The following is a 25178-nucleotide window of genomic DNA, read 5'->3' on the forward strand; positions in this document are numbered from 1 at the left end:
GGGTTTTAGTTCAACAGAATTACTCAAAGATATTCTTTGTTCCTTGAGGAGGAACCAGGACTTGCCCCAAGGCTGCACAGTTGTTTCTTGACTGCTCCTCCCTGGTCTCTCTGCATCTCCTTCCTTCCTTGATTAGCAAGAGTTTGAACCAGGCTTTGGAACTCAGGGAAGCTCATGGAGGCTGCATTTTTTTCCCTAAAACAAGAAATGGGAGACACAGAAAAGCTTGTGAGCCCAGGGACCCACAGGGCCCTGCTTGGCTTCAGTTACACTGCATGTAATAAAAAATGTATCCCAATCGCTTCTCAGCCTTTTGGTCAAATGTAAAAATGATTCCCACTCTCCAGAGTCAAACCATTACTATTTTTGTATCATCCTTTTAAACAATGTTCTTTCTAAAATTACTTATGGAGCACACATATTATTCACAGAGCTCCCTACACCGTAGTTACAGGTGACCTGAACTAAAGAGACTGCCAGATATTTCTCCAGAGAAGATGGGCTTGCCAACAAAAGACTATCGCTTGCTACTTACCTCTGCAAGGATTAAGTCATTAGCCACTGCAACAGCTGACCTTCAACACACCTGAAAGAGATTTAGGGCAGAGATTCGGAATGGGGCACTCCATGCTCTGGGAAAAACTGGCAGAATATGCTTCAGAGAGTTTGATATTTTCAGGAGAATAATTTTAAGAGCCTGCATTCTTGCATCTTCCCAAACTGAGAACAGCATGAAAGGCCTTAACTAAGATATCTGTTCCTGGTGACCAGCAGCAGCCTTCTAGTGAGATGTGAACTTGGTTACCAGTATCCCCTTCACCAAAATCACAGATGTACTAACCTTCTTCCTTAATGCTAGGGATGGAGTAGGAGAGTCACACAGGGAGTCGTAGGAGTCCCAGTAGGGGACCGCAGATAGGGAACTTGGGGAGATCACTGTAAGTTAGTAATTGCTCAATACGCCCAGCAGAATGAGCCAGGCTTGCTTGACTAGAGTAAGCACGAGATTTGCCTCAGGTCATTGGGTAGGGATGGGGTGAGGCCTGCATTCAGGTTCAGACCAAGGGCAGGAGTTTATGGACCACCTGTCTGCTGATTTGAATAAGCACCTTGACATTCCTCATGTTCTCTCTCGGGTGTTTCTGTCTTAGCAGCCCCAGTGCAGCTTTTCTAGAGGAACTGGTGGTTTCATAACATGAAGATGACCAGGGTATGTTCATCATATATGGCCTCATCATATATGAGCCTGAGGTTGATTCTTCCTCCGTGAGGCATATGATCCCTGCAATGCACAACCAATACTTTCAATATCTTGGTGGGGAAGTATCTTTGGTCAAAAGAGAGAAAAAAGAAAGGAAGAGAGAATGAAAGAAGCAAGGAGGAAAGAATAGTGTGTAACCAATATGATGTACTCAAACGCCTAGAACACCAAAGCAATTTTTTTTTTTTTTTTTTTTTTTTTTTGTCTTTTTGCTTTTCTTGAGCCACTCCAGTGGCATATGGAGGTTCCCAGGCTAGGGGTCGAATCGGAGCTGTAGCCACTGGCCTATGCCAGAGCCACAGCAACGCGGGATCTGAGCCACATCTGTAACCTAGAGCACAGCTCACGACAAGCCCGGATCCTTAACCCACGGAGCAAGGCCAGGGATCAAACCCGCAACCTCATTGTTCCTAGTCTGATTCATTAACTGCTGCGCCACGACAGGAACTCCTGCAAATTCATTTTAATTGAATGCTTGAGGTCCACCTGCCATTTTTGTAAGCCATCCAGTATCTCCCTTGTGAAGTAATCTCTACATCATCCCTCCAGCCAGTTGTCCAGGAACCCTCAGGTCTTAGCCTTTGAGAAGCCGGTCCTGTCTTCACCCATCATGCCGAGAGTGAGCAGTTCACACCAGTTGCTGCCACAGGTGGCCCCGTGGGCAGTTGCTCTTGCCCAGTCTGTCCTGCATCATGACCTTCTTGTGGGCCTGGATCCCTGCTGGTGCAAGAGCAGGCACCTGAGTTCCCATGGGCAGCCACTGTTCCCCCAAGAGCCTCCCTGTCCCGGCTGGCAGGGACTTGGGGTGTTTCTGCCTTGGCTGCCTACTGCCCCAGAATGTTCCTCTCCCAAATTCCAGGACCAGGTTCTGGCACTGAGATCCTTCACCTTCCAGAAAGTCCTCAGTTGAGGCTCCTGGGGGTCCCAGGGCAAGTCCCTCTCTCCTCTCCAGGAGGCCCGTCTCCACTCCAAGGCAGACACATGTTTTGCTCTGTAGAGAATAACACCAGCAGAGGCCAAGGGAGTACAGAGGTTTCCCTGGAGGCTCCCCAGGTCATCCACTGGCCACATCTCTCCCGTTGCTGGGTCCACGGCCACATTCCACGGGGCGGAGAACCTTCCCAGTTTCCACCGCCCCAGAGAACCTGTGCTCCATTTCCTCTCCTACAAACCACCGTTAATTCTGGCCTCTGCTCCTGAGAAGCAGCTGCAGACCCACCACGCACCCGCCAGCCTCCTTGGGCGGGGCAGGGGCTGCTGAGAGCCTGGGGAGAGCAGAGGAGCTCTAGAGTTTGTGGAAGGGCAGGCGGTGTCTGTGCATGGCTGTGGCTGAGCTGCTGGCACAGAGGAACAGGGCCGAGTCTCCCCGCTCTGCAGGCTGGATCTTCAGAGTCAGGTACGTGTCATCAGGCATCTCAGCTGAGAACCGCTCCGTTAAAAAGTCGGCATTCTGTGGAGGCTCTCTGTTATAGATGGACATCAGAAACTCCACCCCTTTCCCAGGGTCTGTCGGTACCAGCAGATGTACAAATGACCGGGAATGGGGTCACACCTCAAAGTCACGTTCTGTCCCGACTTTGTGATGTGGTGGCGAGGGCTTTGTCTGACTCCAGGTTCCATGTGGCCTGTGGGAGGACACAGGGGCCAGACAGAGGAAGAGACCAATGTCAGGCACTGGGCTTAGGTTAAGGGAAGGGGTGGGAGTTTCCCTCCCACTCCCAGGTCTCACCTACTCCCAGGAGCCCAAAGATGGCCCAGCAGAAGAGCCTGCCGTCCATGGCAGGGCCTGGGCGGGCTGAGGCCTCCCCCAGTGGGGCATCTGGTCCCTAGCAGCCCAAGGGAGGCGGTCCAGTGATGTCAGAGTCTTGGGCGGCACCCATGGTCTCAAGAGCGCCCCAGGAGCAGGAGCAGGGAGGCTTGGCACCCACGTGGACAGGTGATGCTCTGAAACTCAGGTCCATGTCCTGGAAGGTGCAGACCCACAGTCCCCAAGTGAAAGGCTGCCGCTGCACAGGGACCCTGGGGGAACACAGCCTTCGGCAGAGTGAGGCCAGGCATGAAGACCCGACCCAGGCATAAAGACAGCCAGGACCCGCGCCCTCGTTCCAGCAGGCAGATGGTTAGGCATGAGCAGAGAAGGGGTGCATGGGGCCAGATGGCAGGAAACCACACATCATGCAAACAGCAGGGTCCATGGGTGGATAAAGAAAAGCCACAACCTCCAGAGTGAGAGGAAAGCACAGCTTTTGGGGTGATAAGTGCCCTGGGGGCAAACAAAGAAAGGTGGAGAAGAGGGTGCATCTCTGTGTCCAGATGTAACTTGTTGCTTGTTATGCCCCCATCATCATAACGTTATAACACAATTAGCTATCAGAGGAGAAGTGCCCTTCATGCACTAAAGCCATGACACGTGTGATCAAGCTCGATGAGGACAAAGATCCCTCCTCCCTTGGGGAAGGTGAAGCTGGGATGAAAATTAAGGAATAAGACCCCCACACCCCACCTTCCCAGTGAGTAACCCGCCCAGACAATCAGAAGCCCCAGGTAGCAGGTGTACCACAACACGCAGGGCAGCTGATCGCCTCCCTGCCTGCCTCGCCCTCAGAGGTGGGTGTCTCACTTAAATCCTCAATGTGTTTCTCAGGTTCAGTCTCTCTGAAGTCTCTGTGTGAAGAGACACAAACCTTACCTTTGGGAACACCCTCTCTATCAGCCATTCAGGGCCACAATCCGGAGGCATGTTTCTGGATTCTGAACCTGAGGATTCAAACTTTGGGGAGGAAGAGACGAAAATAAAATAGGCCCCTAGGAGGGTTGAAACCAGGCAGGGCCCTGTAGGCTCCTGGGCTCACAAGCCTTTCTGGGTCCCCCATTTCTTGTTTTTAGGGAATAAACTGCAGCCTCCATGAGCTTCCCTGAGTTGCAGAGGGCAGGTGCCAAAGGTTGCTAATCAGGGAAGAGAGGGGATGCTGAGACCAGGGAGGAGGAGTCAAGACACAAGAGTGCAGCCTTGGGGCAGGGTCCTGGTTCCCCTCAAGGCATATAGATAAGAATATCTGGAGTTCCCGTCCCATGGCTCAGTGGTTAATGAATCCGACAAGGAACCATGAGGTTGCGGGTTCAGTCGCCCTGGCCTTGCTCAGTGGGTTAAGGATCTGGCGTTGCTGTGAGCTGTGGTGTAGGTCGCAGTGGCAGCTAGGATCTGGCATGGCTGTGGCGGTGGGTGTGGCCAGTGGCTACAGCTCCAATTAGACCCCTGGCCTGGGAACATCCATATGCCTTGGTACGGCCCTAAAAAGACAAAAAAACAAAAATCTTTGAGTTCTTCTACTGAACTAAAACCCCGACAAATGGAAGATGATAAGGAAGCCTCTCCAATAGGGAAAGAAGTCCACCAGGCCACTGAACTCCAGCTTTGGAACTAATGCAAGCTGATCCTTATCTCTGGCCCTGTTCTTCACTCCCAAAGCCATAGAACCAGCTCCCAATCTCCCTAAGTCTGACTCAGTCTTTGAGGCCTTAGGCTGCTGTGACTCTCCTTTGGCTGCTAGAGCAATAGAGCTATCTTTTCTCTTTCACCCTAAACTCTCTGTGTTTCTGTTCAGCACCTGTGAGCAGAGGCCAGGTTCAGGCACCAGTGTCATGTGGAGAGGAACGCCAGTGAGAGGCTGAGACCCGACCCCTAAAGGGACGTTTCAGTGCCAGGGAAGGAGAGCAGATGCGAAAGTAGGTACCCAGCCCAGTGCCCTGAACAGAGGGACTCAGAGGCTCATTGGCTGCCTCTGGGGTTGAGAGCAAGTATCTGTGCAGATTTGGGCTCTGATCAGGGAAGTGCATTGCTCTAGTCTTGAGTGGGAAAACGAGAACTCAGAAAACACACAAGCTGGATTAGAGAACCTGGAATTGGTGAAGATCAGCATTCCGCTTGACACAGGCTTGGGTATTTGGCAGTAAGTAAGGCCTTAAAACCACTAGACCTCAGTGTGCTTATCTTTATAGAAGTTGACAGCTCAGGGTCATGTTCAGGTGAAGGGAAACCCACACTCCTAAGGCAGAGTTGCACACCCCTTGACCTGGTCCCCAGTAGGATGTTTTGGGGCTTGGTCAGGGGAGCCTGGAGTGCCCTCTCAGGGGGAAGGCGGGAGCCTGGTACAGATGCAGACAGGTGAGCTTCCAGGAAGGGATGCAGGGCTCTGCCAGCCCTTGGCTGCTGGTGTGCACTGGCCTGATGCCCATTACAGGAGCAGAGCCTGAAGATACGGGGTTCAGCCGGGACAGCTCTGAGCACAAAGGTCTGAACTGAAATGTCAGGAGGCCATCCCTTCTCACTGGCTGGTGTAGCAGGGCTTTGCAAGGATGTCAGACCCTATGGCTGATAATGCAGGATGGGAAGCCCTGAAGATCTAGGGTTAAAGAGACAGGAGGCACAAGGACCAAGCCTGAAAGGCAGTGTTGAGTGGAAGAGGAGCCCGTGAGGTACCGAGCCCCTGGACGTGCAGCAGCATGAACGTGAGACACAGGGACCAGATGGGGGATCTGTGGTCCTCAGGGGCTGGAAAGGACAGAGCCCCTGCTGAGGGAATGAGGCGCTTTGAAAAGTGTCTGAGCATATGTGTGGCTGGGGTCAGATCTGAGACCCTGGCCGAACTTCGACGGAAGAAGTCAGAGACAGGCACCTATTGGAAGGAGGACTGGGAGGACAGAGGGTCAAGTGTCTCCCAAAAGGCTTTCCGGGGAGGCCAGCCCATTGGAAAATGCGTGGGATAGACTTGAACATCGTCCTACATTCAGCTGCAGGCCCAGTCTTGCTCAGGACAGGTGGCTGGTGGCTGTGATGGAACTCAGAAGAGCCATGGCCATGAGCCCGCAGGCAGTCTCAGGGTCTGAGCTTTCCATTGAGGGTCTTCCAGGAAATGGGGAACCGAGCCTTGGTTGGCCCCACAGCGTCCTGGCTGGGTGCTCGAGGTTTGTGCAGAGGAAGCGGCTGGCTCTGCAGGGCTGTGTCTCTACTGCTGGCGCAGAGATACACGGCCGAGTCTTCTGGTTTCAGGGCGTCCACGTGCAGGTAAAGGGGGGAGCTCTCTGGGCATTTAGGACTGAAGCGACTCGGAATAGTCTCGTTTTCAGTGATATCCTTGAGGTTACAGAGGAACATGAGCTCTGGTGGCTTCTGAGCACTCTGTTTATACCAGTACATAGCATTATGTCCCAGATCTTGTTCACAAGTCAAAGATCTCTTATCTCTCGTTCCCAGGACCAGGTATCTGGGTGTTTGAGTAACTCCAGTGTCCACAGAGACTGTCAGGAGAAGAGGACAAAGTTTAGACAGAGCCCAGAAGGGAGGGTTGGCTGCAGCCTCAGGGCAGGGATTCAGCATCGAGGGGCAGCCCATGAGCACCCAAGACTCACCTGCTCCCAGGAGACAGAGGACCACAGGGCAGAGCACCCCGAGGCACATGGCAGAGACAGGGCAAAGTGGCCTCAACTAACTGGGATGCCCTGGGCAAGGGGGCTGGGCTCTGGTCTCCTCCTCCCTGGTTGGTGGCTTTGCCTGTGGTGTCACTGCCCCTGAGTGTCTGCAGCCCCAGTCTCCCTTCATCCCTGGTGGAGATTCTTTTTTTTTTTCCTTGTAGAATTTCTGAGAGAAGGTGGATTTGAATTGCCTGGGTTGGGAAATTCCTCTGATAGCTGCTCTTTTGCCAACAGCTGCTCTCCTCATTATGTAGATTCTCCCCCGCCCCCTTGCTTCCGAGACCCCCTCTCAGGGACAGACCATCCCCCTCTTCAAGGGATTGATGCCACCCCTGCTTCGTCAGGCTGGATCACATCCCTCAGGACATAAACCCTCTGGAACCCTTTTGCCCAGTCCCGTGCAGGGAGAAAGACTGGAAGGTTGTGGCCGGGTTCTCGACCCTTGCCCATCATTAAAAAGGCACAGCTGTGATGCAGGCCAGCAGCCAGATACTGGGAAGAGTTCTGAGGGGACTATATTGTCACAGAAACCCTGGCAGAGGAAGGAGACAAACAGCGCTCAGAGAGGCAGGGTAGCAAGCTTTATTCAGCACCTGTGCGGGCTCAGAGGACTCACCTCCAGAGTCTGAGCACCAGGTCTTTGTTCTGCGTACCTCTTACACAATACAGACCTCAGGGTCTCAAGGTGGTCCCCTGAGGTAGCCCCAGACCTCCCCCTTCCCGGAGCAGACAGTGTTCCTGCCTGAGGAACTGAGCAAGCAAGGCTACAGAAGCCAATACTGATAAGCATCAAGGACACAAGGCATGTAGGTGCTCCAAGAAGACAAGAAAGGGGGTGTGTATGAGGCGAGCAAAGCTGAAAAGCTGCCTTTTCAGCCAAGGGGCGGGGGTTGTGTCTCAGTTAAAACTCTTACTTGGGTATAACAGATGAGATATCAGTGCGAGTGCAGGGCTTAGCTGGGCTTTCAGCAAACAGGTTGCAGCAAGGAAGACAAATCAAGGTGAAAGGATGTTAGTGTAGCATCTTGGAGAATCCACAACAGGTGCTCCCAAGTGACTGCAGGTTGGAGGCCCCACTTGCCAGCCAGTCTGTCCTTCTAACCAGCCTCCTCTGCTCACTCCCAGCCCCTCCCCCTGCCCCTGCGCGACGCTTCAATGCAGCCACAGCGCCCCCTTCTGGCACAAATGGCACATTTCCCAGGTCGGACCTCTGACCAGCCAGAGTCAGCTTATCATTGAGGCCACAGACTGGGAGAAGCTGTGATGAGTATAAAGCTCCAGGGAATCATGAAAAGGAAGGAAGCTCCTGAAACAGCCAAAACAGTTGCCAACACATTCATTTATTTACCTAGGCTATTCAGTTTTTACTCAATAGAGATTGGCTATGCCTGGGGTTTTAGGCATAAACTAAGCAACAGCCCTGCAGATATTAGCATCTTGATTTGTTCAAGGAATACTCCTGGAACCATAGCTAGGCGCAGGCACAAAGCTTTGACATGTTCACCCCCAGAATTCTATTGGGGTAAAGAAGGAGAGTGTCAGACAATCCCAGTGGATCATGTTATCTCACTGAAGGGAGGGCCACGGGCGAGCTACTGCCTAGAGATTGTGGCCAACGTCCTCTCCAGGCCTCCTAACACCTTCCATCACCTGGCTGCTGCCAGCTCCCGAGGATGCTTCCAAGAGGACCTCAGGTTTGGGGAGCATGGCACTGGTCCTGCTCTTGGGGGAAGGCTGCTATGCACAAGCCTCCCTTGATGGGGGCTTCTGCCGCAGCCGTTCTTTCTGGTTTCCAGTTGTTGTTGGACAGCAGCTCACAGAGCCTGCAAGCCTGGTCGTTGCCCAGCTTCAAGAACAGAGAATGAGCCCCGAGACAGCAACAAGACATCCGTGGTTTATGGGAGAAGGGGTCACACACAAAGGGTGCAGGCAGGACGGGGCAGCAGTCTTGGCTACTCAGAGGAGGAGGAGGCTCCCACTCACAGGGGGAATTGATGTCAGCTGTGCCCATCCGTGACCGGGCACTGATTCGGCCCTCTAAGAGGATTGGATCCTCCTGTGAGGGCAGCAGGGCCCTCTCTGCTCCCAGGAGGCCCGTCTCCACTCCAAGGCAGACACATGTTTTGCTCTGTAGAGAATAACACAGGCAGAGGCCAAGGGAGTACAGAGGCTTCCCTGGAGGCTCCCCAGGTCATCCACTGGCCACATCTCTCCCGTTGCTGGGTCCACGGCCACATTCCACGGGGCGGAGAACCTTCCCAGTTTCCACCGCCCCAGAGAACCTGTGCTCTATTTCCTCTCCTACACACCACCGTTAATTCTGGCCTCTGCTCCTGAGAAGCAGCTGCAGACCCACCACGCACCCGCCAGCCTCCTTGGGCGGGCAGGGGCTGCTGAGAGCCTGGGGAGAGCAGAGGAGCTCTAGAGTTTGTGGAAGGGCAGGCGGTGTCTGTGCATGGCTGTGGCTGAGCTGCTGGCACAGAGGAACAGGGCCGAGTCTCCCCGCTCTGCAGGCTGGATCTTCAGAGTCAGGTACGTGTCATCAGGCATCTCAGCTGAGAACCGCTCCGTTAAAAAGTCGGCATTCTGTGGAGGCTCTCTGTTATAGATGGACATCAGAAACTCCACCCCCTTTCCCAGGGTCTGGCGGTACCAGTAGATGTACAAATGACCGGGAATGGGGTCACACCTCAAAGTCACGTTCTGTCCCGACTTTGTGATGTGGTGGCAAGGGCTTTGTCTGACTCCAGGTTCCATGTGGCCTGTGGGATGAGAGAGAGGCCAGACAGAGGAAGAGACCAAAGTCAGGCACTGGGCTTAGGTTAAGGGAAGGGATGGGAGTTTCCCTCCCACTCCCAGGTCTCACCTACTCCCAGGAGCCCAAAGATGGCCCAGCAGAAGAGCCTGCCGTCCATGGCAGGGCCTGGGCGGTGCTGAGGCCTCCCCCAGTGGGGCATCTGGTCCCTAGCAGCCCAAGGGAGGCGGTCCAGTGATGTCAGAGTCTTGGGCGGCACCCATGGTCTCAAGAGCGCCCCCAGGAGCAGGAGCAAGGAGGCTTGGCGCCCACGTGGACAGGTGATGCTCTGAAACTCAGGTCCATGTCCTGGAAGGTGCACACCCACAGGCCCCAAGTGAAAGGCTGCCGCTGCACAGGGACCCTAGGGGAACACAGCCTTCGGCAGAGTGAGGCCAGGCATGAAGACCCGACCCAGGCATGAACACAGGGTGGAATTATGCCCCTTGTTCCAGCAGGCAGATGGTTAGGCATGAGCAGAGAAGGGGTGCATGGGGTCAGGTGGCAGGAAACCACACCTCATGTAAATAGTTGGATCCATGGGTGAATAAAAAAAATATATAGGGAATTCCCCCTGGGGCTCATTTTTTAACAAATCTGACTAGCATCCAGGAAGATGCCAATTTATCCCTGGCTTGCTGAATTAATTATGGATCCAGCATTGCCGTGAGCTGTGGTGTCAGCCACGAGCTTCTGCTCCAATTTAACCCATAGCCTGGGAACTTCCATATGCCACATGTTTGGCCCTAAAAACAAAAGCAAAAAAAATTAATAATAAATAAAATGAAACTGAAGCCAGAGGCTCCAGACTGATAGGAAACCACATCTTTTGGGGTGATAAGTGCCCTGGGGGCAGAGAAAGGTGGAAAGGGGCACAAATCTCAAATATCTGGATCGAACCTGTTGCTCATTATTTCCTCATTATAATAAAATTGTAATAAAATTTGTTCTGCACATAAGTACCCATCAGGCACCAATGCCTTGACATTTCCGTAAAACTAAATAGGAACACAAATCCCTTCTCCCTTTGGGAAGGTGAAGCTGGGGTGAAAATTAAGGAACTGGACCCCTAAACACCATCTTCCCAGTGAATATCCCACCCATACAATTAGATGCTCCATAATGCATGTGTGCCGCAAAACGCAGGGCAGCTGCTCTGCTCACCTCTCTGCCCGTCGCTCCCTCTGAAATGTTTTTCCCACGTAAATCCTCAATTTTTCCCCCACAGTTTCCGTCTCATTTATGAATTCTTTCTGTAACAAGAACCTAAACTTCGGTAATACCCTCTCTTAATGGCCAATTCAGGGCCATAATCCAGAGGCATGTTTCAGGATTCTGAACCTGATGACGAAAATGCTGGGGAATAAGAGCCAGAGGAAAACAAAATATGACCCCAGGAGTGTTGAAACCTGGCAGGGCCCTGTGGGCTCCTGGGCTCACAAGCCTTTCTGGGTCCCCCAATTCTTGTTTTTAGGGAATAAAATGCAGCTTCCATGAGCTTCCCTGAGTTCCAAAGAGCAGGTTCAAACAGTTGCTAATCAGGGAGGGGAGGGGATGCCGAGACCAGGGAGGAACAGCCAACACAGAACAGTGTAGCCTTGGGGCAGGGGCCTGGTTCCTTCTCCAGGAACATTGATAAGAATATCTTTGAGGTCTTCTATTGAACTAAAACCCCCACAAATGGAAGATGGTAGAGAAGCCTTCTTCAACTGGGAAAGAAGTCCACCAGACCACTGAACGCCAGCTTTGAAACTAATGCAAGCTTGCTTCTCCCCTGAGCCTTATCTCTGGCCCTGTTCTTCACTCCCCAAATTAGAAAAGCACCTCCCAATCTCTTCTAAGGCAGGCACAGTCTTTGAGACCTTCTTCTGCTGTGACCCTCCTTTGGCTAGCAAATCAGTAAAGCTATTTTTTCTCCTTTGTCCAAATCTCTGTCTTTCTACTTGGCACCAGGGAGCAGAGGCCGAGTTCAGGCACCAGGGTTAGTGTGGAGAGGAGCTTCAGTGACAGGCTGAGACCTGAACCCTGAAGGCACGTTTCAGTGCCAGGGAAGGAGAGCAGATGCTGGTAGGGACCCAGCCCAGTGCCCTGAACAGAAGGGCATGGGGCCCACTGGCTGCCTCTCGGGTTGAGAGCAAGTGTCTGTGCAGATTTGTGGCTTTGATCAGGGAAGAGCTTGGGGTTTAGCCTTAAGTGGGTAGAAGAGAACTCAGAGAAGGGGGTTAATAGAACTTGGAATTGGTGACGATAGATCTTCCACTTGACAGGCTTGGTTATTTGAAAGTAAATAAGGCATTAAAAATACTGATCCGGAGTTCCCATCATGGCTCAGCAGAAGTGAGTCTGACTAGCATCCATGAGGATGCAGGTCCAATTCCTGCCCTCTTTCAGTGGGTTGAGGATCCAGTGTTGCCATGAGTTGTGGTGTAGCTCACAGACATGGCTCGCATCTGACTTTGATGTGGCTTTGGTGTAGGCCAGCAGCTCCAGCTCCCATTGGACCCATAGCCTGGGAACCTCCCTGTGCCCCAGGTGTGGCCTTAAAGAAACAAAACCCAAAAACCAAAAAACCCCCAAACCACAAAAACAAACTAGATCTGTATGTGTTTCTCTTTCTAACAGTTGACAGAGCAGAGTCACACTCAGGTGAAAGAAAACCCACACCTTAAGACAGAGTTGCCACCTCAGTTGAACTGGTTGACAGTATTATGTTTTGGGGCTTGGTCAGAGGAGCCTGGAGAGCCCTCTGCAGGAGAAAGCTGGGAGCCTATTGCAGATGGACAGCTGACCCTCCAGGAGGGGTTGCAGGGCTCTGACAGCCCTTGGCTGCTGGTGTGCACTGGCCTGATGCCCATTACAGGGAGCAGAGCCCGAAGATACGGGGTTCAGCCGGGACAGCTCTGAGCACAAAGGCCTGAACTGAAATGTCAGAGGCCATCCCTTCTCACTGGCTGGTGTGAGCAGGGCTTCGCAAGGATGTCAGACCCTATGGCTGATAATGCAGGATGGGAAGCCCTGAAGATCTAGGGTTAAAGAGACAGGAGGACCAAGGACCAAGCCTGAAAGGCAGTGTTGAGTGGAAGAGGAGCCCGTGAGGTACCGAGCCCCTGGACGTGCAGCAGCATGAACTTGAGACACAGGGACCAGATGGGGGATCTGTGGTCCTCAGGGGCTGGAAAGGACAGAGCCCCTGCTGAGGGAATGAGGCGCTTTGAAAAGTGTCTGAGCATATGTGTGGCTGGAGTCAGATGGGAGGCCCCGGCTGAACTTGGACGGAAGAAGTCAGAGACAGGCACCTATTGGAAGCAGGACTGGGAGGACAGAGGGTCAAGTGTCTCCCAAAAGGCTTTCCGGGGAGGCCAGCCCATTGGAAAATGCGTGGGATAGACTTGAACAACTGTCCTACATTCAGCTGCAGGCCCAGTCTTGCTCAGGACAGGTGGCTGGTGGCTGTGATGGAACTCAGAAGAGCCATGGCCATGAGCCCGCAGGCGGTCTCAGGGTCTGAGCTTTCCATTGAGGGTCTTCCAGGAAATGGGGAACCGACCTTGGTTGGCCCCACAGCCTCCTGGCTGGGTGCTCGAGGTTTGTGCAGAGGAAGCGGCTGGCTCTGCAGGGCTGTGTCTCTACTGCTGGCGCAGAGATACACGGCCGAGTCTTCTGGTTTCAGGGCGTCCACGTGCAGGTAAAGGGGGGAGTTCTCTGGGCATTTAGGACTGAAGCGACTCGGAACAGACTCATTTCCAGTGCGGTCTTCGTAGTTACAGGTGAACATGAGCTCCGGTGGCTTCTGAGCACTCTGTTTATACCAGTACATAGCATTATGTCCCAGATCTTGTTCACAAGTCAAAGATCTCTTATCTCTCGTTCCCAGGACCAGGTATCTGGGTGTTTGAGTAACTCCAGTGTCCACAGAGACTGTCAGGAGAAGAGGACAAAGTTTAGACAAAGCCCAGAAGGGAGGGTTGGCTGCAGCCTCGGGGCAAGGATTCAGCATCGAGGGGCAGCCCATGAGCACCCAAGACTCACCTGCTCCCAGGAGACAGAGGACCGCAGGGCAGAGCACCCCGAGGCACATGGCAGAGGCAGGGCAAAGTGGCCTCAACAAACTAGGATGCCCTGGGCAAGGGGGTTGGTCTCTGGTCTCCTCCTCCCTGGTTGGTGGCTTTGCCTGTGATGTCACTGCCCCTGAGTGTCTGCAGCCCCAGTCTCCCTTCATCCCTGATGGAGATTCTTTTTTTTTTTTTTCCTTGTAGAATTTCTGAGAGAAGGTGGATTTGAATTGCCTGGGTTGGGAAATTCCTCTGATAGCTGCTCTTTTGCTACTGGCCGCCCTCCTCATTATGTAGACTCTCCCCCGCCCCCCTTGCTTCCGAGACCCCCTCTCAGGGACAGACCATCCCCCTCTTCAAGGGATTGATGCCACCCCTGCTTCGTCAGGCTGGATCACATCCCTCAGGACATAAACCCTCTGGAACCCTTTTGCCCAGTCCCGTGCAGGGAGAAAGACTGGAAGGTTGTGGCCGGGTTCTCGACCCTTGCCCATCGTTAAAAAGGCACAGCTGTGATGCAGGCCAGCAGCCAGATACTGGGAAGAGTTCTGAGGGGACTATATTGTCACAGAAACCCTGGCAGAGGAAGGAGACAAACAGCGCTCAGAGAGGCAGGGTAGCAAGCTTTATTCAGCACCTGTGCGGGCTCAGAGGACTCACCTCCAGAGTCTGAGCACCAGGTCTTTGTTCTGCGTACCTCTTACACAATACAGACCTCGGGGTCTCAAGGTTTTCCCCTGAGGTAGCCCCAGACCTCCCCCTTCCCGGAGCAGACAGTGTTCCTGCCTGAGGAACTGAGCAAGCAAGGCTACAGAAGCCAATACTGATAAGCATCAAGGACACAAGGCGTGTAGGTGCTCCAAGAAGACAAGAAGGGGGGTGTGTATGAGGCGAGCAAAGCTGAAAAGCTGCCTTTTCAGCCAAGGGGCAGGGGTTGTGTCTCAGTTAAAACTCTTACTTCAGTATAACAGATGAGAATTGGGAGTGCAGGGCTTAGCTGGGCTTTCAGCAAACAGGTTGCAGCAAGGAAGACAAATCAAGGTGAAAGGATGTTAGTGTAGCATCTTGGAGAATCCACAACGGGTGCTCCCAAGTGATTGCAGCTTGGAGGCCCCACTTGCCAGCCAGTCTGTGCTTCTAACCAGCCTCCTCTGCTCACTCCCAGCCCCTCCCCCTGCCCCTGCGCGACGCTTCAATGCAGCCACAGCGCCCCCTTCTGGCAAAAGCAGCACATTTCCCAGGTCGGACCTCTAACCAGCCAGAGTCAGCTTATCATTGAGACCACAGACTGGGAGAAGCTGTGATGAGTATAAAGCTCCAGGGAATCATGAAAAGGAAAGAAGCTCCTGAAACAGCCAAAACAGTTGCCAACACATTCATTTATTTACCTAGGCGATTCAGTTTTTACTCAATAGAGATTGGCTATGCCTGGGGTTTTAGGCATAAACTAAGCAACAGCCCTGCAGATATTAGCATCTTGATTTGTTCACGGAATACTCCTGGAACCATAGCTAGGAGCAGGCACAAAGCTTTGACATGTTCACCCCCAGAATTCTATTGGGGTAAAGAAGGAGAGTGTCAGACAATCCCAGTGGATCATGTTATCTCACTGAAGGGAGGAGCACGGGCGAGCTACTGCCTAGAGATTTGTGGCCAACGTCCTCTCCAGGCCTCCTAACACCTTCCATCACCTGGCTGCTGCCAGCTCCCGAGGATGCTCCCAAGAGGACCTCAGGTTTGGGGAGCATGGCACTGGTCCTGCTCTTGGGGGAAGGCTGCTGTGCACAAGCCTCCCTTGATGGGGGCTTCTTTCTGGTTTTCGTGTTGTTGTTGGACAGCAGCTCGCAGGTCTGCAAGCCTGGTCATTGCCGGGGTTCAAGAACAAAGAATGAGCCCTGAGACAGCAACAAAGACATCCATGGTTTATGGGAGAAGGGGTCACACACAAAGGGTGCAGGCAGGACGGGGCAGCAGTCTTGGCTACTCAGAGGAGGAGGAGGCTCCCACTCACAGGGGGAATTGATGTCAGCTGTGCCCATCCGTGACCGGGCACTGATTCGGCCCTCTAAGAGGATTGGATCCTCCTGTGAGGGCAGCAGGGCCCTCTCTGCTCCCAGGAGGCCCGTCTCCACTCCAAGGCAGACACATGTTCTGCTCTGTAGAGAATAACACAGGCAGAGGCCAAGGGAGTACAGAGGCTTCCCTGGAGGCTCCCCAGGTCATCCACTGGCCACATCTCTCCCATTGCTGGGGTCCACGGCCACATTCCACGGCGTTGAGAACCTTCCCAGTTTCCACCGCCCCAGAGAACCTGTGCTCCATTTCCTCTCCTACACACCACCGTTAATTCTGGCCTCTGCTCCTGAGAAGCAGCTGCAGACCCACCACGCATCCGCCAGCCTCCTTGGGCGGGGCAGGCGCTGCTGAGAGCCTGGGGAGAGCAGAGGAGCTCTAGAGTTCGTGGAAGGGCAGGCGGTGTCTGTGCATGGCTGTGGCTGAGCTGCTGGCACAGAGGAACAGGGCCGAGTCTCCCCGCTCTGCAGGCTGGATCTTCAGAGTCAGGTACGTGCCACCAGACCTCTCAGCTGAGAACCGATCCTTTAAAAAGTTGGCCTTCTCTGAAGGCACGTTGTTATAGATGGACATCAGAAACTCCAGCCCTTTCCCCAGGGTCTGTCGGTACCAGTAGATGTACTGATGACCGGGAATGGGGCACACCTCAAAGTCACGTTCTGTCCCGACTTTGTGATGTGGTGGCGAGGGCTTTGTCTGACTCCAGGTTCCATGTGGCCTGTGGGAGGACACAGGGGCCAGACAGAGGAAGAGACCAAAGTCAGGCACTGGGCTTAGGTTAAGGGAAGGGGTGGGAGTTTCCCTCCCACTCCCAGATCTCACCTACTCCCAGGAGCCCAAAGATGGCCCAGCAGAAGAGCCTGCCGTCCATGGCAGGGCCTGGGCGGTGCTGAGGCCTCCCCCAGTGGGGCATCTGGTCCCTAGCAGCCCAAGGGAGGCGGTCCAGTGATGTCAGAGTCTTGGGCGGCACCCATGGTCTCAAGAGCGCCCCCAGGAGCAGGAGCAAGGAGGCTTGGCGCCCACGTGGACAGGTGATGCTCTGAAACTCAGGTCCATGTCCTGGAAGGTGCACACCCACAGGCCCCAAGTGAAAGGCTGCAGCTGCACAGGGACCCTGGGGGAACACAGCCTTCAGCAGAGTGAGGCCAGGCATGAAGACCCGACCCAGGCATGAACACAGGCTGGAATTATGCCCCTTGTTCCAGCAGGCAGATGGTTAGGCATGAGCAGAGAAGGGGTGCATGGGGCCAGATGGCAGGAAACCACACCTCATGCAAACAGCAGGGTCCATGGGTGGATAAAGAAAAGCCACAACCTCCAGACTGAGAAGAAACCTCGGCATTTGGGGTGATAAGTGCTCTGGGTGCAAGGAAATGTCGAGAAGAGGGCGCATCTCTGTGTCCAGATGGATCCTGTTGGCTCATGATGCTCTCAGCATCATAACATTATAACACAATTAGCTATCAGAGCAGAAGTGCCCTTCATGCACTAAAGCCATGACACGTGTGATCAAGCTCGATGAGGACAAAGATCCCTCCTCCCTTGGGGATGGTGAAGCTGGGATGAAAATTAAGGAATAAGACCCCCACACCCCACCTTCCCAGGGAATAACCCACCCAGACACTCAGATGCCCCAGGTAGCAGGTGTACCACAACACGCAGGGCAGCTGATCGCCTCCCTGCCTGCCTCGCCCTCAGAGGTGGGTGTCTCAAATTCTCAGTGTGCTTTCTCACCCCCTCAAATGGAAGATGATAAGGAAGCCTCTCCAATAGGGAAAGAAGTCCACCAGGCCACTGAACCCCAGCTTTGGAACTAATGCAAGCTTGCCTCTCCCCTGACCCTTATCTCTGGCCCTGTTCTGCATTCCCCAAACCATAGAACCAGCTCCCAATCTCCCCTAAGTCTGACTCAGTCTTTGAGGCCTTAGGCTGCTGTGACTCTCCTTTGGCTGCTAGAGCAATAGAGCTATCTTTTCTCTTTCACCCTAAACTCTCTGTGTTTCTGTTCAGCACCTGTGAGCAGAGGCCAGGTTCAGGCACCAGTGTCATGTGGAGAGGAACGCCAGTGAGAGGCTGAGACCCGACCCCTAAAGGGACGTTTCAGTGCCAGGGAAGGAGAACAGATGCGAAAGTAGGTACCCAGCCCAGTGCCCTGAACAGAGGGACTCAGAGGCTCATTGGCTGCCTCTGGGGTTGAGAGCAAGTGTCTGTGCAGATTTGGGCTCTGATCAGGGAAGGGGTTGCTCTAGCCTTGAGTGGGAAAATGAGAACTCAGAAAACACACAAGCTGGATTAGAGAACCCTGGAATTGGTGAATATAGACATTCCGCTTGACACAGGCTTGGGTATTTGGCAGTAAGTAAGGCCTTAAAACCACTAGACCTCAATGTGCTTATCTTTATAGAAGTTGACAGAGCAGGGTCATGCTCAGGTGAAGGGAAACCCACACTCCTAAGGCAGAGTTGCATTCCCCTTGACCTGGTCCCCAGTATGATGGTTTGGGGCTTGGAGTGCCCCAGTATGATGGTCAGGGGAGCCTGGAGTGCCCTCTCAGGGGGAAGGCGGGAGCCTGGTACAGATGCAGACAGGTGAGCTTCCAGGAAGGGATGCAGGGCTCTGCCAGCCCTTGGCTGCTGGTGTGCACTGGCCTGATGCCCATTACAGGGAGCAGAGCCCGAAGATACGGGGTTCAGCCGGGACAGCTCTGAGCACAAAGGTCTGAACTGAAATGTCAGGAGGCCATCCCTTCTCACTGGCTGGTGTGAGCAGGGCTTCGCAAGGGCAGCAGACCCTATGGCTGATAATGCAGGATGGGAAGCCCTGAAGAACTAGGGTTAAAGAGACAGGAGGACCAAGGACCAAGCCTGAAAGGCAGTGTTGAGTGGAAGAGGAGCCTGTGAGGTACCGAGCCCCTGGACGTGCAGCAGCATGAACTTGAGACGCAGGGACCAGATGGGGGATCTGTGGTCCTCAGGGGCTGGAAAGGACAGAGCCCCTGCTGAGGGAATGAGGCGCTTTGAAAAGTGTCTGCGCATATGTGTGGCTGGGGTCAGATCTGAGAACCTGGCCGAACTTGGACGGAAGAAGTCAGAGACAGGCACCTATTGGAAGCAGGACTGGGAGGACAGAGGGTCAAGTGTCTCCCAAAAGGCTTTCCGGGGAGGCCAGCCAATTGGAAAATGCGTGGGATAGACTTGAACATCGTCCTACATTCAGCTGCAGGCCCAGTCTTGCTCAGGACAGGTGGCTGGTGGCTGTGATGGAACTCAGAAGAGCCATGGCCATGAGCCCGCAGGCGGTCTCAGGGTCTGAGCTTTCCATTGAGGGTCTTCCAGGAAATGGGGAACCGACCTTGGTTGGCCCCACAGCCTCCTGGCTGGGTGCTCAAGGTTTGTGCAGAGGAAGCGGCTGGCTCTGCAGGGCTGTGTCTCTACTGCTGGCGCAGAGATACACGGCCGAGTCTTCTGGTTTCAGGGCGTCCACGTGCAGGTAAAGGGGGGAGTTCTCTGGGCATTTAGGACTGAAGCGACTCGGAACAGACTCATTTCCAGTGCGGTCTTCGTAGTTACAGGTGAACATGAGCTCCGGTGGCTTCTGAGCACTCTGTTTATACCAGTACATAGCATTATGTCCCAGATCTTGTTCACAAGTCAAAGATCTCTTATCTCTCGTTCCCAGGACCAGGTATCTGGGTGTTTGAGTAACTCCAGTGTCCACAGAGACTGTCAGGAGAAGAGGACAAAGTTTAGACAAAGCCCAGAAGGGAGGGTTGGCTGCAGCCTCGGGGCAAGGATTCAGCATCGAGGGGCAGCCCATGAGCACCCAAGACTCACCTGCTCCCAGGAGACAGAGGACCGCAGGGCAGAGCACCCCGAGGCACATGGCAGAGGCAGGGCAAAGTGGCCTCAACAAACTAGGATGCCCTGGGCAAGGGGGTTGGTCTCTGGTCTCCTCCTCCCTGGTTGGTGGCTTTGCCTGTGATGTCACTGCCCCTGAGTGTCTGCAGCCCCAGTCTCCCTTCATCCCTGATGGAGATTCTTTTTTTTTTTTTTCCTTGTAGAATTTCTGAGAGAAGGTGGATTTGAATTGCCTGGGTTGGGAAATTCCTCTGATAGCTTCTCTTTTGCTACTGGCCGCCCTCCTCATTATGTAGACTCTCCCCCGCCCCCTTGCTTCCGAGACCCCCTCTCAGGGACAGACCATCCCCCTCTTCAAGGGATTGATGCCACCCCTGCTTCGTCAGGCTGGATCACATCCCTCAGGACATAAACCCTCTGGAACCCTTTTGCCCAGTCCCGTGCAGGGAGAAAGACTGGAAGGTTGTGGCCGGGTTCTCGACCCTTGCCCATCGTTAAAAAGGCACAGCTGTGATGCAGGCCAGCAGCCAGATACTGGGAAGAGTTCTGAGGGGACTATATTGTCACAGAAACCCTGGCAGAGGAAGGAGACAAACAGCGCTCAGAGAGGCAGGGTAGCAAGCTTTATTCAGCACCTGTGCGGGCTCAGAGGACTCACCTCCAGAGTCTGAGCACCAGGTCTTTGTTCTGCGTACCTCTTACACAATACAGACCTCGGGGTCTCAAGGTTTTCCCCTGAGGTAGCCCCAGACCTCCCCCTTCCCGGAGCAGACAGTGTTCCTGCCTGAGGAACTGAGCAAGCAAGGCTACAGAAGCCAATACTGATAAGCATCAAGGACACAAGGCGTGTAGGTGCTCCAAGAAGACAAGAAGGGGGTGTGTATGAGGCGAGCAAAGCTGAAAAGCTGCCTTTTCAGCCAAGGGCAGGGGTTGTGTCTCAGTTAAAACTCTTACTTCAGTATAACAGATGAGAATTGGGAGTGCAGGGCTTAGCTGGGCTTTCAGCAAACAGGTTGCAGCAAGGAAGACAAATCAAGGTGAAAGGATGTTAGTGTAGCATCTTGGAGAATCCACAACGGGTGCTCCCAAGTGATTGCAGCTTGGAGGCCCCACTTGCCAGCCAGTCTGTGCTTCTAACCAGCCTCCTCTGCTCACTCCCAGCCCCTCCCCCTGCCCCTGCGCGACGCTTCAATGCAGCCACAGCGCCCCCTTCTGGCAAAAGCAGCACATTTCCCAGGTCGGACCTCTAACCAGCCAGAGTCAGCTTATCATTGAGACCACAGACTGGGAGAAGCTGTGATGAGTATAAAGCTCCAGGGAATCATGAAAAGGAAAGAAGCTCCTGAAACAGCCAAAACAGTTGCCAACACATTCATTTATTTACCTAGGCGATTCAGTTTTTACTCAATAGAGATTGGCTATGCTGGGTTTTAGGCATAAACTAAGCAACAGCCCTGCAGATATTAGCATCTTGATTTGTTCACGGAATACTCCTGGAACCATAGCTAGGAGCAGGCACAAAGCTTTGACATGTTCACCCCCAGAATTCTATTGGGGTAAAGAAGGAGAGTGTCAGACAATCCCAGTGGATCATGTTATCTCACTGAAGGGAGGAGCACGGGCGAGCTACTGCCTAGAGATTTGTGGCCAACGTCCTCTCCAGGCCTCCTAACACCTTCCATCACCTGGCTGCTGCCAGCTCCCGAGGATGCTCCCAAGAGGACCTCAGGTTTGGGGAGCATGGCACTGGTCCTGCTCTTGGGGAAGGCTGCTGTGCACAAGCCTCCCTTGATGGGGGCTTCTTTCTGGTTTTCGTGTTGTTGTTGGACAGCAGCTCGCAGGTCTGCAAGCCTGGTCATTGCCGGGGTTCAAGAACAAAGAATGAGCCCTGAGACAGCAACAAAGACATCCATGGTTTATGGGAGAAGGGGTCACACACAAAGGGTGCAGGCAGGACGGGGCAGCAGTCTTGGCTACTCAGAGGAGGAGGAGGCTCCCACTCACAGGGGAATTGATGTCAGCTGTGCCCATCCGTGACCGGGCACTGATTCGGCCCTCTAAGAGGATTGATCCTCCTGTGAGGGCAGCAGGGCCCTCTCTGCTCCCAGGAGGCCCGTCTCCACTCCAAGGCAGACACATGTTCTGCTCTGTAGAGAATAACACAGGCAGAGGCCAAGGGAGTACAGAGGCTTCCCTGGAGGCTCCCCAGGTCATCCACTGGCCACATCTCTCCCATTGCTGGGGTCCACGGCCACATTCCACGGCGTTGAGAACCTTCCCAGTTTCCACCGCCCCAGAGAACCTGTGCTCCATTTCCTCTCCTACACACCACCGTTAATTCTGGCCTCTGCTCCTGAGAAGCAGCTGCAGACCCACCACGCATCCGCCAGCCTCCTTGGCGGGGCAGGCGCTGCTGAGAGCCTGGGGAGAGCAGAGGAGCTCTAGAGTTCGTGGAAGGGCAGGCGGTGTCTGTGCATGGCTGTGGCTGAGCTGCTGGCACAGAGGAACAGGGCCGAGTCTCCCCGCTCTGCAGGCTGGATCTTCAGAGTCAGGTACGTGCCACCAGACCTCTCAGCTGAGAACCGATCCTTTAAAAAGTTGGCCTTCTCTGAAGGCACGTTGTTATAGATGGACATCAGAAACTCCAGCCCTTTCCCCAGGGTCTGTCGGTACCAGTAGATGTACTGATGACCGGGAATGGGGCACACCTCAAAGTCACGTTCTGTCCCGACTTTGTGATGTGGTGGCGAGGGCTTTGTCTGACTCCAGGTTCCATGTGGCCTGTGGAGGACACAGGGCCAGACAGAGGAAGAGACCAAAGTCAGGCACTGGGCTTAGGTTAAGGAAGGGTGGAGTTTCCCTCCCACTCCCAGATCTCACCTACTCCCAGGAGCCCAAAGATGGCCCAGCAGAAGAGCCTGCCGTCCATGGCAGGGCCTGGGCGGTGCTGAGGCCTCCCCCAGTGGGGCATCTGGTCCCTAGCAGCCCAAGGAGGCGGTCCAGTGATGTCAGAGTCTTGGGCGGCACCCATGGTCTCAAGAGCGCCCCCAGGAGCAGGAGCAAGGAGCTTGGCGCCCACGTGGACAGGTGATGCTCTGAAACTCAGGTCCATGTCCTGGAAGGTGCACACCCACAGCCCCAAGTGAAAGGCTGCAGCTGCACAGGGACCCTGGGGGAACACAGCCTTCAGCAGAGTGAGGCCAGGCATGAAGACCCGACCCAGGCATGAACACAGGCTGGAATTATGCCCCTTGTTCCAGCAGGCAGATGGTTAGGCATGAGCAGAGAAGGGTGCATGGGGCCAGATGGCAGGAAACCACACCTCATGCAAACAGCAGGGTCCATGGGTGGATAAAGAAAAGCCACAACCTCCAGACTGAGAAGAAACCTCGGCATTTGGGTGATAAGTGCTCTGGGTGCAAGGAAATGTCGAGAAGAGGGCGCATCTCTGTGTCCAGATGGATCCTGTTGGCTCATGATGCTCTCAGCATCATAACATTATAACACAATTAGCTATCAGAGCAGAAGTGCCCTTCATGCACTAAAGCCATGACACGTGTGATCAAGCTCGATGAGACAAAGATCCCTCCTCCCTTGGGGATGGTGAACTGGGATGAAAATTAAGGAATAAGACCCCACACCCCACCTTCCAGGGAATAACCCACCCAGACACTCAGATGCCCCAGGTAGCAGGTGTACCACAACACGCAGGGCAGCTGATCGCCTCCCTGCCTGCCTCGCCCTCAGAGGTGGGTGTCTCAAATTCTCAGTGTGCTTTCTCACCCCCTCAAATGGAAGATGATAAGGAAGCCTCTCCAATAGGGAAAGAAGTCCACCAGGCCACTGAACCCCAGCTTTGGAACTAATGCAAGCTGCCTCTCCCCTGACCCTTATCTCTGGCCTGTTCTGCATTCCCCAAACCATAGAACCAGCTCCCAATCTCCCTAAGTCTGACTCAGTCTTTGAGCCTTAGGCTGCTGTGACTCTCCTTTGCTGCTAGAGCAATAGAGCTATCTTTCTCTTTCACCCTAAACTCTCTGTGTTTCTGTTCAGCACCTGTGAGCAGAGGCCAGGTTCAGGCACCAGTGTCATGTGGAGAGGAACGCCAGTGAGAGGCTGAACCCGACCCCTAAAGGACGTTTCAGTGCCAGGGAAGGAGAACAGATGCGAAAGTAGGTACCCAGCCCAGTGCCCTGAACAGAGGGACTCAGAGGCTCATTGGCTGCCTCTGGGTTAGAGGCAGTGTCTGTGCAGATTTGGGCTCTGATCAGGGAAGGGGTTGCTCTAGCCTTGAGTGGGAAAATGAGAACTCAGAAACACACAAGCTGGATTAGAGAACCCTGGAATTGGTGATATAGACATTCCGCTTGACACAGGCTTGGGTATTTGCAGTAAGTAAGGCCTTAAAACCACTAGACCTCAATGTGCTTATCTTTATAGAAGTTGACAGAGCAGGTCATGCTCAGGTGAAGGGAAACCCACACTCCTAAGGCAGAGTTGCATTCCCTTGACCTGGTCCCCAGTATGATGGTTGGGCTTGGAGTGCCCCAGTATGATGGTCAGGGGAGCCTGGAGTGCCCTCTCAGGGGAAGGCGGGAGCCTGGTACAGATGCAGACAGGTGAGCTTCCAGGAAGGGAGCAGGGCTCTGCCAGCCCTTGGCTGCTGGTGTGCACTGGCCTGATGCCCATTACAGGGAGCAGAGCCCGAAGATACGGGTTCAGCCGGGACAGCTCTGAGCACAAGGTCTGAACTGAAATGTCAGGAGCCATCCCTTCTCACTGGCTGGTGTGAGCAGGGCTTCGCAAGGGCAGCAGACCCTATGGCTGATAATGCAGATGGAAGCCCTGAAGAACTAGGGTTAAAGAGACAGGAGGACCAAGGACCAGCCTGAAAGGCAGTGTTGAGTGGAGAGGAGCCTGTGAGGTACCGAGCCCCTGGACGTGCAGCAGCATGAACTTGAGACGCAGGGACCAGATGGGGGATCTGTGGTCCTCAGGGGCTGGAAAGGACAGAGCCCCTGCTGAGGAATGAGGCGCTTTGAAAAGTGTCTGCGCATATGTGTGGCTGGGTCAGATCTGAGAACCTGGCCGAACTTGGACGGAAGAAGTCAGAGACAGGCACCTATTGGAAGCAGGACTGGAGGACAGAGGGTCAAGTGTCTCCCAAAAGGCTTTCCGGGAGGCCAGCCAATTGGAAAATGCGTGGGATAGACTTGAACATCGTCCTACATTCAGCTGCAGGCCCAGTCTTGCTCAGGACAGGTGGCTGGTGGCTGTGATGGAACTCAGAAGAGCCATGGCCATGAGCCCGCAGGCGGTCTCAGGGTCTGAGCTTTCCATTGAGGGTCTTCCAGGAAATGGGGAACCGACCTTGGTTGGCCCCACAGCCTCCTGGCTGGGTGCTCAAGGTTGTGCAGAGGAAGCGGCTGGCTCTGCAGGGCTGTGTCTCTACTGCTGGCGCAGAGATACACGGCCGAGTCTTCTGGTTTCAGGGTGTCCACGTGCAGTAAAGGGGGGAGTTCTCTGGGCATTTAGGACTGAAGCGACTCGGAACAGACTCATTTCCAGTGCGGTCTTCGTAGTTACAGGTGAACATGAGCTCCGGTGGCTTCTGAGCACTCTGTTTATACCAGTACATAGCATTATGTCCCAGATCTTGTTCACAAGTC

The 25178-nt window shown here is 54.0% G+C and overlaps 2 protein-coding genes and 3 gene segments (V, D, J or C); all 5 read right to left on the minus strand.

Moving 5' to 3' along the window:
• On the minus strand, nt 2196–4283 carry LOC110257563. The segment is given in 3 exon segments: nt 2196–2724; nt 2814–2886; nt 2991–4283. Coding segments are annotated over 3 exon segments (300 nt in total).
• Nucleotides 4561–7611, minus strand: LOC110257560. The segment is given in 2 exon segments: nt 4561–6559; nt 6671–7611. Coding segments are annotated over 2 exon segments (471 nt in total).
• Nucleotides 7657–14510, minus strand: LOC106508706. Of its 3 annotated transcripts, XM_021078900.1 has the most exons (4): nt 13557–14510; nt 13075–13445; nt 9423–9495; nt 9129–9319 (listed from the first exon to the last, which is right to left on the minus strand). In XM_021078900.1, exons 1-3 carry the CDS (start codon nt 13867–13869, stop codon nt 9430–9432), a joined length of 750 nt encoding a protein of 249 aa, XP_020934559.1. In that variant the 5' UTR covers nt 13870–14510; the 3' UTR covers nt 9129–9319; nt 9423–9429. The 3 variants fall into 3 exon arrangements, 2 of the variants coding, with proteins under 2 accessions (XP_020934558.1, XP_020934559.1); XM_021078899.1 differs by having other exon boundaries at nt 7657–9495; nt 13557–14509; XR_002340353.1 differs by having other exon boundaries at nt 9200–9495; nt 9600–13445.
• LOC110257565 lies at nt 17011–19776 on the minus strand. The segment is given in 2 exon segments: nt 17011–19374; nt 19486–19776. Coding segments are annotated over 2 exon segments (528 nt in total).
• LOC110257618 lies at nt 21913–24279 on the minus strand. The gene is made up of 3 exons (XM_021079190.1): nt 23992–24279; nt 22390–22487; nt 21913–22290 (listed from the first exon to the last, which is right to left on the minus strand). The coding sequence occupies exons 1-3, from the start codon at nt 24277–24279 to the stop codon at nt 21951–21953; spliced, it is 726 nt and encodes a 241-aa protein (XP_020934849.1). The 3' UTR covers nt 21913–21950.

Source organism: Sus scrofa, chromosome 18 (assembly GCF_000003025.6).
Source record: "Sus scrofa isolate TJ Tabasco breed Duroc chromosome 18, Sscrofa11.1, whole genome shotgun sequence".
Lineage (NCBI taxonomy): Eukaryota > Metazoa > Chordata > Mammalia > Artiodactyla > Suidae > Sus > Sus scrofa.